Source organism: Sturnira hondurensis, unplaced genomic scaffold (assembly GCF_014824575.4).
Source record: "Sturnira hondurensis isolate 20B ecotype Veracruz unplaced genomic scaffold, ASM1482457v3 Scaffold0000880, whole genome shotgun sequence".
Taxonomy (NCBI): Eukaryota; Metazoa; Chordata; class Mammalia; order Chiroptera; family Phyllostomidae; genus Sturnira; species Sturnira hondurensis.
In genome coordinates, this window is record NW_028073511.1 from 19,460,360 (window position 1) to 19,479,825 (window position 19,466).

At 44.3% G+C, this 19,466-nt stretch overlaps 1 protein-coding gene across 1 annotated transcript in view; it reads left to right on the top strand.

Annotated features, from left to right (window-relative positions):
* Positions 1-372: 372 nt before the first annotated feature.
* CCDC80 (coiled-coil domain containing 80) overlaps positions 373-19,466 on the top strand; it is a 34,615-nt gene continuing 15,521 nt past the window's right edge. Inside the window, exons 1-3 of the mRNA XM_037055134.1 lie at positions 373-1,181; positions 1,592-3,495; positions 10,574-10,730. Of these exons, the coding sequence (XP_036911029.1) occupies positions 1,603-3,495; positions 10,574-10,730 (2,050 nt within the window). The 5' untranslated portion in view covers positions 373-1,181; positions 1,592-1,602. The remainder of the gene's footprint in view (positions 1,182-1,591; positions 3,496-10,573; positions 10,731-19,466) is intronic.

Below are 19,466 nucleotides of genomic sequence, written 5' to 3' on the forward strand. Positions count from 1 at the left end.
GAACAAGAATACAGTAATTTGATCTCCAATTAGCATAAAATAAAAACAACCCAGTCATGTTTTCCACGGGCTTTTCCAGCCTCAAACTAAAGGTATGAAGCAGGGAGAAAAAGATAAAAATAAATACACAGAACCATAAATATATACACTGTCTGTGTGCGTACAGCCACACACCCTGACCCAGATGAGTATCAGTCTCCAGGAAAACCAAGCAGCCAGATGCAGAAATCGGAGAATTTTCCCTTTCCAGGCTGCAGCGTGAGTGCACACAGGAAGGGAAAGTACCCTGATTGTTCGGCGTGGAAGGGGTTAAGTCCTCAGCCATCCTATTCTAAAGTGATTTATGATGATGGGTAGTGTTTCCAAACTTTCCCCCACCCAGAGAACGGCCCTCCCCACCGAGTCCACTCTCAACGTGCTGAAATGGGAAGGAGGCGGCGTTTTGCTGATCTGTTAAATCCTTAGTGAAGTTTCCTTGATTTCCAGTGGCCACTGTTGTTTGAGTTTGGTTTGGATCAAAACTGAGGTTGTCCTGGCATTCCTGGGACTGAATCCAGGCAAGAGGAAGAAGAAAAAGAAGAAGAAGGAAAAGAGAAGAAAAAAAAGAGGTGGGGAGAAATAAAGGGAGGAGAGAGGCGTAGGAAAAGAGAGAAAGCCTATTTTCAACATCACATTCCTGTGTTTTCCCTCAGCCTGGAAAACATATTAATCCCAGTGCTTTCGCGCTCGGAAACAAAGGAACTAAGCCAGGCTGTGGGGGAAAGGGTGATAAGAAGGACCCTGGAACTCTGAAGAGAGAAAAAAGTGGGGTTCAGAGAGAGAGCTGGGGCTCCGCTTCAGGGGGTGCCCTGTGTGCCGGCCCAGGGATTGGCACACAGGGGACTGGACGCAGGGCTGAGTAGAAACTACAGAACAATGGAGATGCAAAGACTTAAAAGGACAGCTCCTGTCACCGCATCCTACTTGTCAAGAAGGTAAAAACACAGCTGAAAAGAAAAGAAGAAAGCAGCAGAGCCCTCAGGTCAGGACGGGCGACTTTGGTTGCCGAGCTGCAGCACGCCCCAGGCTCGGAAAGGAGACGGAGGGTTGGGAGGAAAAGTGCTTCATCTAGGCAACTGGCCTGGGACCACACTTCAGATCGCTTTTTAAGCCTTCTGCATTCCATCTCCATGAGCCACAACGTAAGTGTGTAATCCTTCTGCCTTTGGTGTGTTTGTTTCTTTGTTGCTTGTTTGAAGAAATGAAATGGTAATGTTGCCATAATTAATATGCTCAGTGCTCATTTTCTCTGGAGCATCAGAGAATCAGTTGAAAGGATGCAAGCATGCTGAATGGGCACTGAGTTGGATTTCCTGCTTAATGTAACTGTCTCTGCTAAGCACTGACAAATTACAGGGGTTTAAAAGTAACAGGATCTCATCCTATTTTCCATTCCCTGACCTCCCCCCTTCTTCTCTAACCACCCCTACCCCCAGCCCTTGGATGAAATAGAGAAAGAGAAAATGCCCAGCTCTGTTTGCAATTAAATAATTTTTTTTCTTTTCTCCCCTTCCCCTCCTCTTTCCTCTTTTGACCTTGCTGCCTCCAAAAGTGGATTGCACAATGACATGGAGAATGGGACCCAGTTTTACCATGCTGTTAGCAATGTGGCTGGTGTGTGGGTCAGAACCCCACCCCCAGGCCACGCATGGAGGGAGCCATGGAAGGCAGAAAGGGCCTCTGGTATCCCCAGTCAATAGAAGGCCAGCTCGGTTGCTGAGGCACACGGGGAGGTCTCAGGGAATTGAGAGACCTGCTCTGGAAGAACGAAACCTTCAGCCTCTCCCAAGAAGGAGCAGTGTGCCTGTGTTGAGAATAGCTCCTGAAAAGGCCCCTCCGGTCCCGCTGGACATCCATGGGGCCCTGGCGAAACCTGGGCGGAGACCAGCAGCCCGGAGTTCTCCCCGTGAGATGGTCCGAGATGAGGGGTCCTCAGCTCGGTCAAGAATGCTGCGCTTCCCCTCTGGGTCCAGCTCTCCCAACATCCTCGCCAGCTTTGCAGGGAAGAACCGCGTGTGGGTCATCTCGGCCCCTCACGCCTCGGAAGGCTACTACCGCCTGATGATGAGCCTGCTGAAGGACGACGTGTACTGCGAGCTGGCGGAAAGGCACATCCAGCAGATAGTGCTGTTCCACCAGGCCGGCGAGGAAGGGGGCAAGGTGCGGAGGATCACCAGCGAAGGCCAGGTCCTGGAGCAGTCCCTGGACCCCAGCCTCATCCCAAAGCTGATGAGCTTCTTGAAGCTGGAGAAGGGGAAGTTCGGCATGGTGCTGTTGAAGAAGACGCTGCAGGTGGAAGAGCGCTACCCTTACCCAGTTAGGCTGGAGGCCATGTACGAGATCATCGACCAGGGTGCCATCCGCAGGATAGAGAAGATCAGGCAGAAGGGCTTTGTTCAGAAGTGTAAGGCCTCTGGGGTGGAGGGCCAGGTGGTGGAGGAGGGGAACGGGGGTGGAGGCGCAGCGAGGCCAGGCCTGAGCAGTGAGAAGAGGAACGAAGACCTCAGGAGAGCACAAGTCCCACCCACCAGAGAGAGTCGGGCAAAGGCGTGGAGAAAACCGGCCACCACGACCGCAGCCCCTCCGCCCCCTCCTCCCACCCCACGGGTCACCACCCTGACCCCAGCTCCAGCCACAACAGTGACGCGGGCCACCTCGCGGGTGCCAACGGCAGCTGCCAGACCTACAACCACCACGGCCTTCCCGACCACCCAGAGGCCCTGGACCCCCCGGGTGCACCCCTCCTTGGATGCCCACAGGCCCCCAGCGACAGCCGAGGTGACTACTGCCAGAAGCGCCGCAGCCCCAGAGAATCTCTACCCTGCGCCCAGGAAGGAGCAGGCGAGGGAGAGGCCACAGACCACCAGGAGGCCCAGCAAGGCCACCAGCTTCGAGAGCTTCACGGCGGCCCCTCCCACCCCCACCCCGGAGCACAGCAGCAGGGCTGGGCCCGGCCGGCTCCGGGACAACCGCACAGACCGCCGGGAGCACAGCCACCGGGACCCCAACGTGGTGCCGGGTCCTCACAAGCCAGCCAAGGGGAAACTGCCCAAAAAGAAAGCCCAAGACAAAATTCTCAGCAATGAGTATGAGGATAAGTATGACCCCAGCCGACCTACTGCCTCTCAGCTGGAGGAGGAGTTGCAGGTGGGGAACGTTCCTCCCCAAAAGGCGAAAGAGTCTAAAAAGCATGAAAAGCTTGAGAAACCTGAGAAGGAGAAGAAAAAGAAGATGAAGAATGACAAAGCAGAGAAGTTACTCAAAAGTGAAAAGCAAGCGAAGAAGAACAAAGCTGAGAAAAAGACCAGGCCGGAGAAGGAGAAGAGCAAGAAGAAAAAAGCCGGGAAAGCTGAGCAGGACGGCTACCTGAAACCCACCGCAAAGTACTTCACTCAGAGTCCCAAGAAGCTGGTAACCGACCTGCTGGGCTCCTTTGAAGGCAAACGAAGGCTCCTGGTAAGTAATCTTCTCCTTGGCATTGCTCTGTGGGCTGAGGCAGGGAGCGTTCACGTTCAATTTGTGGTTTCTCTAAAATCACATTGGTGGGTGGCAGACGATGGCTGAACCTGTGCCGTGTCCAGAAGGTCAGCAGGTGTGTCAGGGAAGGGCAGCCCGGCCAGCAGCCGCTGTCGGGTTGGGTGCTCTATGCATCTGTCCTCATGCGCAGACTCAGAGTCGTTGGCCAGCGGACCTTAGATGTGAACCCAGGGTAGCACCTGCAGTCACAGCTTCTTCCACAGCCAGCCACACCTATCCCCCACCTTTACTCCTCTCTTCCACGGGGTAGCTCTGGACACAGCTCCATTTTACTAAGTTCAAAGAAAAAGAACCAAGTTCCTAAAATGCTATGCATTGACTCTGGTCACAACATAAAAAAATAGGTTTCTCTCTTCATCAGCTTAGAAACTAGAAGCATGTGTCTGGGGAAATACCAAGGTTTCTCCTCTTTCCCAGATTAGGTCTATATCAACGATGGGAAAATGGAGAGGCGAGAGTGAGGCAGCCTGGGTGGGGAGTAGGTGTAAGTGGGAGTGGGAAGAGGCCCTTGTGGTTGTGACCCTCATGAATGCTTTTACACCAGCTGGCTGAAATCTTTATCCTTAAAGTCTGTCCCTTTTATCTCTGCCCAACTAGTAAAAGGCCAAAAGGATGGAGTGTGGCGAACTGGGTTAATTGTTCTAATTTCCAATACTCTAGAGACACATCTGAACTTGGAGTCCAGATGTCAGTTTCTCTGAGACTCTATAAAATAAGCATGAGTGTGTGTGTGTGTGTGTGTGTGTGTGTGTGATAGAGAGAGAGAGAGAGAGAGTGTGTGTGTGATAAAGGAGACGAGCAGTCCTTACTTCTTTTTCACCTTGGTTTCTGGGTGCCACTAGAATTAAGCGAGTCACTGGTACATCTCAGTCACTGGTACATCCCAGTTGGCCATTACTTACCACCATCCAAAAAGTAATAACAGTTTCTACGCAAACCCCAGGGAAAAGGCTTCAGGCAGGAACAAGCCCCATCCTAAATGTAAGGGCAGTTCTCACAAGCAGTGTCTTCTCTCCAAGTCTCCCTACCCATTCTTTTAGCACCCTTCCAAGGCTTTACCCCAGCTTCTTAACACTATCATTTTATCCCAGCCTGTCAAAGAGGAAACAAGTATTATACAATTACTTCAGAGGAAAAAATCAGTAAATTAATCTTGGGTTCCATGAGTCAGGATTGATTCTCTCAGACAGCTGGCTGGGAGGGAGTCCTCTCCTGGCATGAAGGGCCATCTGTCCTCCCGAAGGCACAAGGTGACTCAACGCCCCACATCTTCCTCGCCAAAAGTGACAGACACTCTTCCCTCAAGGCGTGTCTCAGGGGGTGTTTTAGCTTTTTTCCAGTCTGGCCTAAATTTGGATTAATAATCTGACCCAGAGAGACTCTGGGGTCCATTTATCTTCAGTGGTTTCAAAAAGTTTCAATGTGCATTTGAACTGTTACTCAGATGGGAGTTTCTTGTGGCATTTATCACGGGGAGGGGGCATGTCCCCAAATTCTCTTAGCTGTTCCATCAATAGTGTATGTATGTGTTAGAACAAAACCTAAGTTTGATTGTTTCTACAGGTTGTTTGTGTGTGTGTGTGTGCATTTTATTTTTGTGTGTGTTATTACTTGTTTTAATCAGAGCCTTAAAGTAACTGTATAAACTCAGGTGAGCAGAAGATAGGCAGTCACAGTAGTTTAACAGTTACTTGGTTATTCCCAGAGTACATAAACTTAAGTGGGAATGCTCCACCAGGAACCAAAATCATTGCAGAGTAGATTTTAGAGTAGAACTGTACCTGGTGCTTGAATGATTGCTAGAGAACCCACGGGGAAACTGCTCTCTGGGCTGTGGACGAACATCAGCAGGGTGCCCTGTTGCCTGCCTCCAGAGCACCTGGGACTTCGTCCAGCCTGCTAAGACCCCTCACCCAACCCTGGCCATTTAGCCAACAGGGCAGGTGAAGTGTTCCCTGTGCCCAGGTTTTAACCAGGGGAGAATAATCATGGGTGAACTGTCAGGATCGCAATGGTGCACCTATTGGTAAATACTTCCATTACTGCTAGTTTGTGAGTCAAAAGAAAGGGGTTTTCATACATAGCCCTGCTATGAGTCATGCCTTTTATTTCTCGCCCTTTCTCTCCACTCCCTTAGTCAGGGATTTGAAAGCCCAGCTGGGTCTTTTCTGCTTTTAACAGTATCCCTGATCATAAATTTCTAGCAAATGAAACTCAAATGACAGCTTCTGCTGATGTCATGTGAGGCAAAACAGAAAGCAGCTGGGGCTGCTCATGGCAATGGGGCTCTGGGTGGCTGGCGAGAGAGCCGGGCTTGCTCCTACAAAGAAAGCCCAGCAAGAGGCATTTCAGTCTTGCGACCCCACGTGTGCCTGGGGTTGCACAAGTGGCACGGCCCAGGATCCCGTCAGACGTGTGTGTTCCGAAGAGCTGATGACCTCTCAACTAGGGATAGATTACAAAAGACAAGGTAAAATAAATGTGGTGCAGTATCAAAAGATGGAGAGAAGAGACTTTTTGACCAGACAGAGGGGAGGCTTTTGTTTCTGGGTGAAGGAACTAGGTGGTTCCATTTGTCATCTTTTCCATTCATTTTTCCCATCGAACATGGCCAGTGTTATTCAGGAAGATCGGTGATTCGATTCATATTCATCAAGGCTTAGCACTCTGCAAGCTGCTCAGGTGTGGCTGACACCGTATACCTCTGCCTGGCCTCAGCCTAAGCTAGCGTGCTCCAACTCACAGGAGGTTCGCATTCCAAGAAACTGTGCAGGCCTTTGAGCTTATCTTTCCAGCGTTTCAGTAACCTGGTGCCCTGTTACAACTTATCATAAACCTCTGATTCTTAGCATTTATTAATATCATTCTTCAGATGTGAAAACATCAACCACATAACCTCCACTTATCCAATGACTTAGAGAAGCGGCACAGACTGTGGCTGGGTGGGCAGACCCTTCGGAGGAGCTGCAGGGGGGGCCAGGCACCCCTTTCTTAGGCCTGAGGTCCCTCCTTCACACCCCCTGCCTCTCAGTCTGTTAAAGCAAAGGAGCAGATCCTGCCAGGGACCTTTTGAGACCCCGTGGTTGAATTTTCATGACAATGCCATGAAGATCTTCATTTCACAGACTGAAGTTTCCCGAGGTGTGTCGTTAATATAGGGCAAAGTCAGAATTAGAACTCAGGTCTTTCGATTTAAAGCGCGTGCTCAAGCCAGTCCCCCATTCCACATTCCTGAATATGGGGCATATGCTGTGAAGTATAGGGGAAACTGAGAAGTTTTCCTGTTAGTTAATCAGTACAGACTTTTAAACATTCATTTGAAACCTTGAATTGCTCAGGTCAATGGTAAGACATATCAGTCGTCAACATTTGGGGCTGAGCACCGAGGTAGAGTTTCTGCCTTGAATACCAGGCTGGCTCTCCGCACCCCCACGCTCTGGCTCTCCTGGCAGTTGGTCAAGAACAGTAGACGGAAGCCCAGTTAACCCAGTCCCTCAGGCTGGCTGCTGTCAGTTTAGGGGTGACGGAGGTGAGAATATAGATAAGCTGTTCATCATTTAAACATTGGACTGTGTGGAGTACAGCTGACAAGCCATCATTCTGTGCCCTGAGAATCAACCCACTTGTCAATTAACAAGTGCCACATCGCAGAGGTTCGAGTCCAAGTTTAAAAAAGCATTCTTTGGAGCCTGAATCTCCTATAGTTCAAGTGGGTTAATATTTTAAACCTACTCCAGTAATCTGGTTGTTAGGGCAACAATCGACTCATTTGATTCAACTTTAGAAAAGGATACAAAGCTCTGATTTACTAAGGCAAACCTCTAGCTTACATGTTATCTTTCAGAATCCTATAAAAACCTAGGGTTTTGAACCTACCACAGTTTGTAGAATAATCGGAGGCTTAAAACACTTTCCCCACAGCATCGCCCAGTCCTGTTTGCTCCCTTTATTAATGCAAACTGGCTTAATTACATTCCAAGGCTCCTCGTGCCAGCACACTGTTGGGGCAGAAACATAAAAAAGAGTGCAACACAGGTCTAAGTTCGTGAGAGTGCCTTGTTTTATCACCGCCAAACTGGAAAGAGGCCGAGGACCAGACCACAATGTTCACTGAGAAGTTCTAGGTGCTCTCTTTAGGAAGAAAGGATTGGCAATGGGATAGAGATGTCAATACACAGGGAAAGAATCCTTGAAATATGTTGAGATGATCAGGCTCCTCCGCTTTTTCCTTTCCCTGGTGTGAACCGGAGGAACAGATTGAACCAGCCTGTCTGTGGGCTGCAGCTAGACAGTCATAGGCGGAGGTGATCATCGTGTTTCTGAGTAGCTCTCCTCTCTCGGCTGGACGGGTCCACGTAACCTGGGGAATGAGGGGCAGAGTTTGCTCTTCGGCCATGGGTACGGCAGTGGTAGGGGCTGGGGCTTCAAGAACTTGCCTTGAAGAACTTATACTTCAGTAGGGGAGGTGTGACATAAACATAAAATATAATAGTAAATCAAAGAAATACATTCCAAGTGAACAGTGTAGACTATAAGGACAGTGATTATAAGGAAGAAGTGATCACTGAGGGCTAGAAAAGACTTTAGGGGGGACCCTGCATTGGAAGAATGACTGAGCATCAGCTAAGCTGGAGGGGACAAGAAGGCTTTCTTGGTGGGAGGGTCACATAGGCCAAGGCAGAGGAAGGAATGTGGGCGAACTACACAGTGGCAACATGCATGTATTATACTCAGGGGCACACCGTCACACACATAGTTTATTTATTTTTGCTCAGTTCTCACTACTTGTGAGGTTGGTAGGGAAGTTGTTCCGTTGTGAAGATGAGAAAACTAAGGTTCATAGCGTTAAAGGGCCCTGTTGAGGCTACAAGGGAGCCAGGGGTTGAATGAGGATTAAAATGCAGGCCCTTCAACTTTAACTATAATCCCCCCTTCTCTGTGCCACTCTGCCGAAATTTCTTCTATTTCATAATTTAGGATGGTTCAGCTATTGGGTAAAGAGGGCACATAAGGAAAATAGGAGGAAAGGTTAGTAAGAGAGAGCCTGGGGCCACATCACCGAGTGACAGAGCTGGGGAAGGAGACTGCGAGATGAGTGTCACCTCATGGTGGGTAAGGCACCCTTGGGCAAAAGTCCCGAGGTGCAGATACACATTAGAACTCTTTATTTATTTCAGTGTGATTTCCACAGGGTATCCAGTGGCCCAAGACTACTGGGTTCAGAGATGCCTGGGAGAAACTTCCAGGCAGGGAGAAGAACTTTCTGTACGATCATATATTGTCTGAAATTCTCAATCATGTACAAGGGGGAGAAGGAAACCAGAAGGAGTTCCGAGTACTCTTGAAATCTTGTCATACCGTGGTTTGTCCGTGGACTTTCTAGGTCTAGGGCCAAGTAGGAGATGACTAAGATGGAGCCTGTGTGTTGGTCTGAAGTTACAGAGGCAGGTGTCACCAGTCAGTCAGCTTCTGGAGGGCTGTGTCCTAGAGACACCTCTCCGTATGGGCTCACCCTCTGTTTGGAAGAAGGTGTCCAAATCATTACCAGTAAATCTTACCTTAGTTTTTGACTATTTTGTGTTCTCACTGAAGCATTCATTTTATTTATTTCAAAATAGTATGTTTGTGAGCAAACAGCCAGAAAGAAAAACATAAAACATACCAACTGAAAATAAAACTCCGAGATTTGGGCTACCATAAACTCCTAAGGAAATATCTTCAGATGTAATATAGCTAATTAAAAACTAATAACCAAATGAAAAGTACCATTATTAGTTCTTTTTATAGCCATCTTAAATGTTTTTATTTATTTATTTTTAATTGTATTTTTTTGCATTTCCATCTTAATTTTTTTTAAAGGCTAAGTATGAGTCAATGAACAAATTAGAGAAAATTTGATTATTTTTCCTTTTGGGAAATCACATTTCTAAAACAAGCAGTTTCTGTCCATCATGTCCATCTGAATAAGCATTTAAACACAAAATTAAAAGTAAGTGAAGTCATGTCTACTTAAGAAATAACAATCTGAAAAAAAATACACAACTTTATCCCAGAAAGGCTTTGCTAATGTTCCACTCAAAAGCTACTGAACACCTCTTGATTTCCACGAGGGGTAGTATTTTTGTCAAGCATAGAGAATTATCAGAAGGGGAAACTTTCAGGAAGCAACAAACACATCTCTGACAGAGAAAATAAAAAGCAGGACCAGGTTGGGATCAGATATTAACCATTTTGAGGAAGAATTTGAAAGAGGTTACAACATGGTGACTTCCCTGCTGAGAAATGCCATGTGACAGACTTCAGAATTATTTTATATGCTTAGATTTATTTTATAAAGTAGAGAAGAGGTTGATAACTTTGGATGTAGTCCAGTGGGAGAACACGGATAGAGGCTGGCCTCTGAGCCCAATGATGAGTCAGCAGAGGATGAATGCACAGTGTTCACTGCAGACATCAGCCATGGAATGTTCCAGAGTGCACAAGACCTGGCTATGCAACTCTCTCAACCCTGGGAGACATGAAATGATAGTAGTAACCACTCAATTCACCAGTGTCAGGGAAGCCAATTAGGATAATGAAGATGGAAATGAGGGAAGGGAGGTAGCACTTACTGAACAATTTTTACCTGCCGAGTGTTTGTGCAGCACAGACAACAGCCTGGCAGGGGGAGTGCGGCCATGCAGAGTCCACAGCTCAGGACACCCGGACCCATGGCGCAGACCAGTAAGGAAGGTAAATAGTGGGAATGACTAGAAAACTCTAAGCTGTCTGAAGCCATTTAGAAATAAGTCTTTTCCCAACAGTCTTTGGTCCTAATTATGCCAACTGCCCAAGAAAATGATCGAGTCCAGTTTAGTGTAGCTTAACTTAACTTAGTTTACTTTAACTCTGGTGTCAGTCACTTCCAGCTCTTTATTCCAAATCACCCCTTTGGGTTTCACCTCAGTGTGAAGCTGTTGCTGTGAATTAATATGTGCTTGCCTTCACCCACCCCCAGCTGATCACCGCCCCTAAGGTCGAGAACAACATGTACGTGCAGCAGCGAGATGAGTACCTGGAGAGTTTCTGCAAGATGGCCACCAGGAAAATCTCCGTGATCACCATCTTTGGCCCGGTCAACAACAGCACCATGAAAATCGACCACTTCCAGCTAGGTTCTCTTAACCATTTTAATTATATTCTTCTTCTTCTCATAGCTAAGGTGGGACAAATCTTACGGGGAAGGTCAGTGGGGAATCACAAGAAACTTCTGATATCCAGAGGGCTCTTTCCTTGTGGCAGCCAAGGTCAGCTTGCCTAACATTATATTTACATAACCATTCCAGATGGTTCTGGTTTAAGCTTCTGGCGCTTTGAAATGAAAAATGTGCAAGCACTCTGTGGTCTGAAAGTCAGTAAAGTGGAGCACGAAGAGAGAAGTGATATGGTAGGGGGAAAACCAGATAGGTATCCAGACACTTTCTTTTGGATTTCGAGTCCTCTTGCCTGTGAGAGACATCATCTGATCTTCTGGCAGCCGTTAGGCCACAGGTGACAGATGGGGACCTGCCAGACCCCTGGAAGGACTTGACTCTGGGAAGGCTGGGGAGGGAATTAACCGGGGCTGAAAGAAGCTGTTAAGATAAATGAAAAGTCACTGAAAATATGGACTGAACTATGCCCAAGTCCTTTTGGAGCGCAGAAGAATTTGGCTGAATGTAGAGGTTTCACAATTTTTCATATCCATGATGCGTGTGAGACTCTTGAGGCATGCAGCTCGGCGCTGGGCAACTGAGATTGAGCTCATTGCAGTTCTCCTGGGAACATTGCAAAACTGACTGTAAGTAGTTAGGCTTCATATTCAGAAGCCCCAAATCTGCCCCTCCCATTTCTTTTATAATTATTACATCTGTAGGGCTTTAATTTTTATTGAAAAAAAAAACACCTTTTTTCTTACATGCATTCTCTACTTTTTTATTCTCATTTAACTACAGTGAAAATGCTTCACATTATCCATGTGCATATTCTGCATAATTTTCATAAAAGATATTATATCTGAAAACATCTGAAAGAATACACCATTAAAACACATTTTCCCCATTAGTTACATTTAACTTTAATATATATAATGAGTTATCTCACAGATTTTTCTGTCATGTGGTCTTGGTATAATTGAACACAGTTGTAATTATGTCATGATAATGTCAATTTGATTTTTAATATGGTCTTGCTTTCTAAATTATACTTTTTATTGTGGTAAAACACAATATGAGATCTACCCCCCAATTTTTAAGTACATAGTACAGTATTGCTGATGGTAGGCTCATATTGTAGGTTTCTAGAATGTACTCAGGTATGAAGTTTCAGTTATGCATGCATTCTCTTCTATTAGCCCAGCTTCTCCTGATGTAGATCCAAAGGATAATAAGTAGCATCCTTTCCAAAGTTCTACCTTAAATCACAGCAGATCGGTGACTCATCTGTGGATGTGCTGTGTGTGTGTTTGGAAGGGGGACAACAACAACAAAACGTCCACCCCTTAACCAAACAACAATAATCGTACAGGGGACACAAAAGAAGTTCTGGGGCCAAACAAACCACTTCAAAAACACAGTCACAACTTCTTTGTTGACTGACCTCAGCCAGGCATCTTCCTAAGTCTCAGCTTAGAACATAGTTATATGTGTTTCCTGGTTACGGAGAGGATGTAGTAAGATAATATATGTAAATGCCGATTACATAGTGAATGCTAGTACTGTGGTCATCGTCACCACCATTTGTTCTGGCAGGCGTCTGGAGATCGGCGAGCTGTCACAGGGATTGGAGCACCTATCATCGAAAAATGCTTGTAATCGCTTTCTGCTAATTACAGAATGTTGACAGTGAACCCTCAAACTGCTCTTCAAGCATTACTACTCCTGGTGATAATACTACAAAGCCACATGTTCTGAGGTCACTGGGATTCAACCATTTGCTTCTTGGACTTTCATACAGTAGCATGAGCCAGTGAGCTCAGTTATAATCCAGATGTCTAGAGAGGAAGTAGGTATTCAATCCAGTGCAGAAATGGGTTCTGGCTGGCGGTGAAAATGCTCCATCACCAGGTGTTCCCAGTGTCAAATGTGTTAACCACCAACTCTCACACACACAAAATTCTCATTCTTATGTCAGGGATGTTTGGAAACATCATTATATTCCCCACCTCAACCTCTGTGTTATAAGCATCTAGAGCTGCCTTGGCAAAATTTTAGCATTAATTCTGCTGTTTTCTAGACATCTGGATTGAATATGAACTGTAGGGGGACTGGGAATTTTTTTTTGGCCCTATTAGAAACCAGGTACTGTGCTTTGGGTATTTGCCTCTCACTGAACGGCAGCTTGGACGTGGTTTGCAGCGCCTTTTATCTTGCTCTTCATCTAATTCCTGGAAGGCCTTTCTGTCCTGGTGTCCTGTCCCAGGTGACCCTTATGGGAAAGCCTGTGTGGTATTTTCGACCAAGACTGGGAGTCAGCCATGGGAAAGTAGGAATTGGCGTGCTCCATGGTCTCAGTAAACCAAACTCCAGCCTTGACCCATGTTCAGCTGGAACTCTATCAGATGGCCTTGCTTTCCTTAAAAATAAATCAAGTGCTCTGTACTCTTCCAGATTTCTACTGGGCCTTAAACGTAGAGGCCCACATACAATTACAGTATGAGCTATGCTCTTACCTGCTCCATCTGGTTAAATGTGTGTGAACTATAGATAATAAACCTATAAATACCAGGAAACTTACCTGAAGATTTGAGGCATTAGCTTAACAAAAGTTATTCAGGCCTGAGCAAATTCCAGTGCAGAATAAGCCCATCTGTTTTTGCCAGTCCAGAGTGTATTATATGGGGAGGGTTAGAGTGACCTAACACGTAAAAGCATTCTTAACTGTGAGTAGTATTTAAAATACTAGGATAGGGGTATTGGTATATATGTTAAGATGATGGATTATAGTCAAAGTTAGCGAGATAGGAGGAAGTTACTGGCTAAAGGTACTTTATTGCAGAATGAAAAGAGAATGAGGGGGAATGCAGCAAGCAGGTTTCTTAGCAAAATAGAGAGTTCGAAGACAATCGATAAAAAGGGGGGGTGAAAAAGTTGATGGAGGTAGAATGTGGCAAGCAGGAGAGAAAGTGTTAATTCTTTATTTATGAGTATGGAAATCATAGGTGAATTCCTAAAAACACTTTTGTAAGTGAGTATAAACGAATACATTTTAGCATAAAATACTCTGTCTTCGATCCTGTGAAGAAAATTATTATGAACAAAAGATAAGCTTCACATGCATTAGGATCCATAACAATGCAGAAATGCTGCTTTCCCTCTGGAGCACCTGAAAAATTGACCTTTGCCCCACTCCTCTGTTCATCACCAGTGACGCGGTCTGGCAGCTGCCTTCCCTGGACCCTGGCACCCTGTGCTGGGAGGGCAGGCTGGGTGAGTGATCTGATTTCCAGCACTGGCTGCAGCGTCCTTCTCTATTTACTCAGTCTTTGATTGTCAGTCACTCTGCCCTAGAGGCTAGAGAGGCTGTCCACTAACTTGCTCAGCCATCCCATTCCACCACCCTCAGCTGCCTCTGGCATCAAGTGTGTCACTGTCAAGAGTAGCCCCTGGCAACCAAGGAGTGTAAAGTGCCTAATAAGTCAAACGTTTGGAGTATTTGAAGAATGTGGTGAGGGAATAAGCTCTCCCAGTTGCAGTCCTCAGAAAAGATATTATACATGTCAGAATTTTGAAAGGTTGGTGAATTTAATGGAGGTGCCTTGAAACTGAGTGGATTCTTTTGGTATGAGATGACTCCATCAAGGTGCTTTTGTTTTTACTTATTTTCTTTTAAATACATTTTTTGGATTCCAAAGTCAGAGATGCGTAAAAAGGTTTACACAGACAAATCTTACACCCATTTCTGGCCCCTTTACCCTGTATCTCTCTTTCTCCATGTGTGTTTTTATGATTTCTTGTTTATTCATTTAGTGTTTTTTGTGCAGATACAAATAAATATAAATATTTATATTACCCTTCTTTTTATATAAATACAGTATATCATATATGCTGTTCTGCACTTTGCTCTTTTCAATTAAATATATTTTTGGATAACTTTCCTTATGAGCTTATAGACATCTTTTACGTTCTTTATTTAACCCATTGGGAGAGTGATTCTACCATCATTTATTTAAGTAGCTCTCTTATTGATAAACACTTGGATTGTTTAAGTTATAAACAACTTAACAATTAATTATCTTGTACATTTGTCATTCTACGTGTATGGGTACAGATTTACAGTAGATTTTGAGAAGTAGGATTGTTAGACCAAATAGAAAGTGTATTTAGTTTTGTTAGATATCAATAGATTTCTCTCCATACAAGTTGTATCATTTTACACTCCCACCAGCAATGTACAAATTCTATTTCTCCAAAGCTCTACGTAGAGTGTTTTGATCAAAATTGTGATTGATTTTAGCCAACGTGGTCTGTGAAAAATGGCATAGTGTTGGCTTGCATTTCTTTTTTATGAGTATTACTGAACACCTTTTTATATGATTAGGGAGGATTTATATTTTGTTTTTAGAGTCCTTCACTCATTTTTCTGTTGGGTTGGTACTGTTTATAAATTAGAATGAAAACCCAGACTCCCAGGCCCTCTCCTCATCCAAGATACTGATTCCATTTGGGAATGAGGTCCAGGAATCTCTTTTCAAAAATGTTGCTGAAGTGACTCTGATTTGTAGTTGGGTTTATTCTAATTTATAAACAGAAGGGTAGAGAGGACCAGAAATGTAGGTTGACTCTCATCTGATCAGTCTGGATCCAAAGATTGTAATTTTAAACTGAACTCAAAGTGATTGTGACAAAGGTAGACAGTGGGCCGAACTTTGAAAAAGTGCCGGAAGAGATAAGGAACTTGCAAAGCAATGGGAGGAACTCAAGTGGTCCAGGGACATTGGTAGCATGACCTGGACTTAGGAATGAAGGGGTGAGATGAGGAGAAACTGTAGATATGACAGAGAAGAAGCAGTCACAGATGAAAGCTTCAAACAGAATGCCTGAGACAATTGATGTTTACCAAGTTGTAACTGAAGCAGAATTTTGTTTTTCAATGTCATTGCTCTTTATGGTCAGACTTAGAAGAACAAATGGGTAAAGAAATTTATTACTGCCTGAATTTGACCACTGACTTTGGGAACTGGAATTCTTAAAAGATGGAGAACCAGACAAACGTCTCACAAGTAGGGCCAGTCCTTACTAACATTCAGCAGAGGTTACCCTCCCTGCTGTCCCTCCTCAGTAATCTTAGGTCTTGGACAGGCTGTGTGAAATGACCTAAATCTACCAAGTGATGTTGAATCTGTGAATCACTTTAGCTGGATCAGAACCAGATGGATAGTTCATAGGATGCTTCCAAAGAATGTTTGCCTCTAAGCCGTGCAACCCTTGACAAAGACTACGGAGCTTGGAAAAACAAGCTGCCAAATTTATGTTGCTTTCCCAGAGAACCTCTTGTTCCCCACCCTTGATTTAGACAGTGCAGAGGGTAACAGAGACCTGTGGCAGGAGTGCGCAGCTGGGGACAGGCGCTGGCCTCACAGGTACCTCCCTCAGCACTCAGCCAGAGGTGGACTTTGTCTTGCCATAGAATGGCCACCACCATAGTTGGATTCCGTGTGTATCAGTGCTTGTACTGTTTTTCTTTGTCAGATTCACCTACTCAGCACTAACATGCATTTTGGATGTAGTTATTTCTGTAGGCTGGGAGTGCAAAATGTGTTGTTTCCAGTGTTCGGTCAAAACATTTCAAAAAAATTTTTAGTTGCAAGGAAAATCCAAAGCATGCAATTGATTTCTTGCCATATCCTTGTAGAGCAAAGCTTGCCTTAAATCTTGGTCCTGGGTCCTCTATGTCCTTGAGTGTGACATATTTTGGTAAAGTAGACAGAGAACTGGAAAGGAATGAGGTCATTTTATTTGAATCCCAACCTTCACTCTGTTATTAACTAGCAATGTGAACTTGAGCAAATTGCTCCCTTCCTGGGGTCGATGACAGGTTGGTTCCCTGGGAAACAGACTCTGAGACTTTGAGATCTGCCTGCAGAAAGTTAGTGAGGAATATCCCCAGGACAATACCAATGCAAGATGAAGGGTACTAGGTGACAGAAGAATTTGAATTGCAGTGCAGTTGACATCTCAGAGTTGTTCCCTTGGGGGTAAAAACAGCATTTATATCTACACCACCCCCCTAAAAAACACACACACACTGAATCAACCACTGAATATGCTCTGTCTCCTAGTATGGGTGTAACTTGGGGCAAGGCAGCTCTTCTTTAAGGAGCACAGGTTTCAGAGGGATTCAGCTATTCATATTTATAGCAGTCTTTGTCTGACAGTAGGATCTGGACTGCATACCACAGCATTCGCTACATACGGTTCCTTCGTTTCAGCCTCAATAATGTGATGGGGTTGGGCCTGATAATGTCTGTGTCAGTTGTCTAGTGCCACAGTAACATTATGTAATAAAAACCCACACCCCTCAGTGGCGTATAACATTAAATACTCACTTAGTTACAAGTCTGTAGGGTTCAGCTGATCTGGGCTTGGCTTGGCTAGGTTTGCTCAAGTATTTTCAGTCCACTACAGGTTGGTTAGGTGGTTCCGCCGATCTTGGCTGGGCTTGCACACAGGTTAAGCGTCAGCTGGTGGTCAGCTGATCTGAGATAGCCCTGGTTGGGATGAGAACAGAGTAAGCTGAACTAATCTCCAGAAGTCTAGTATGGATATGTAATCATGGCAATGGTAGAAGCAAGAGCAAAACTAAGTGTGCAAGCTCATTTCTAGCCTCTATTTGTGTTACTTGTGCTAATAAAACAAGTCAAATAGATGAGCTCAGAATGACAAGTCAGGGTAGTTCAACCCATTCACCGTACCAGGCAGCTGCTGTTACTGAGTGAACTATAGATACAGGGCAGCGTGTAGATACAGGGTGGTGTGGAGAATCAGGGCCACTTTTTAAATCTGCTATAATCTCTGACTTCCTTCTGTCTCAGCCATTCAACAGTTTTTGTGATTTTATCTGTTAGATAGATGCTAATAGTCTAATTTTGATTCTAATTAGGAACTTGAACTCCAAGCTTACTTATCTTTGAATTTATTACCCACAACAGAATCAGCTCAGGACACTGGAGATAAATATTGTTTAATGAACAAAATCAGTAATGAATGTATATTGGGAATTAAAAGTATTCATTCCTAGGTTCAAGATAAAATCTGGTTTGTATAGTCTTAGAATCAGAGCATTAATTATTAAGGACATTTTAATCAGTTTTTAAATGGTCCTTTTCTTCTTCTCATTATTTTTGCTAATCACAAAGTAAAATATGTTAAAATTTAAATAATCTAGACATGCATAGAGTGAACAACAAAAGTTTCCACTGAACCTCTCACCACTCTCTGGAAGTGACTGCAGGAGCAGAAAGATCATTTTCTTTCTATCCTTCTAAGTTTTTCTGGCTGACCTGATAGTCAAAGTGACTTAAGGCTGATTAAAAGAAGAAAACTAACCATTGAATATGGACTGTCCACATTTATTACTTATGTACATACAAGGGTTACATAAGAATATGGGACCCAAGAACAAAATGATCAGGTGTGGTTTGAGATATCAAACTACAGGAAGGCAATTCACATGAAGATAGTAAAGCAAACATTTGATAAACAAACTTGTGTTGGGCCGACTTTAACAATGGGACCAGAGAACACTGATCAAACAGGCCTAACTAGGTCCCTCTTTTCTATCATATCTAGTCTATATTAAATATAGTTATCTATCATAATAGCTCCCTTCCTGGAGCAGGTCCAATGTCTAAATTCTTTTTTAAATATTTTATTGTTTATGCTATTACAGTGGTTCCAATTTCCCCCTTTCTCCCCCTCCGCCCATCCCACCCTCCACTTCCATTAACAGTCCCCTCACCATTGTCCTTGTCCGTGGGTTGTTCATATATGTACTTTGAATAATTACTTCACTTTCTATCAATCAGTCCTCACCTCGCCCATCCCCTCTTATACTTGTCAGTCTATGCTTTTGGTTCTATTTTGTTCATTAGTTTATTTTATTCATTAGATTCCCATTATCAGTGAGATCATATGGTATTTGACTTTTACCAACTGGCTTATTTCACTTGGCATAATAGTCTCTAGTTCCATTCATGCTCTCACAAAATGTAGAAATTCCTTATTTTTTTCTGTTGTGTAGTATTCCATTATGTAAATGTATGATAGTTTATTTTATCCACTCATCTACTGGTGGGCAGTGAAGCTGTTTCCAAATCTTGGCTATTGTAAATGCTACTGCTTTCAACACAGGGGTGAAATAAATTATTTTGAATTCGTGTTTTGGGGTTTTTAGGGTATATTCCCAGCAATGGAATCACTGGGTCCAAAGACAGTTTCATTTTTAATTTTTTGAGGAAATCTATACTGTTTTCCACAGTGGCTGCACTAGTCTGCACACCCACCAGCAGTGCAGTGGGGTTCCCTTTTCCCCACATCCTTGCCAGCATTTGTTGTTTGTTGATTTATTAATGATATCCATTTTGGCAGGTGTGAAGTGGTATCTCATTGTTGTTTTAATTTGTATCTCACTGATGGCCAGTGAGTTGAGTATTTTTTCATGTGTCTATGGGCCATCTGTATGTCCTCTTTGGAGAAGTGTCTATTCAGGTCCTTTGTCCATTTTTTAATTGGATTGTTTGTCTTCCTGGTGTTGAGTCTTATAAGCTCTTTACATATTTTGGAGGTTAAATCATTGTCTAATGTATCATTGGAAAATATGTTCTTCCATGCATCCAGTGCCCTTTTCATTTTAATAATGGTTTCTTTGGGTGT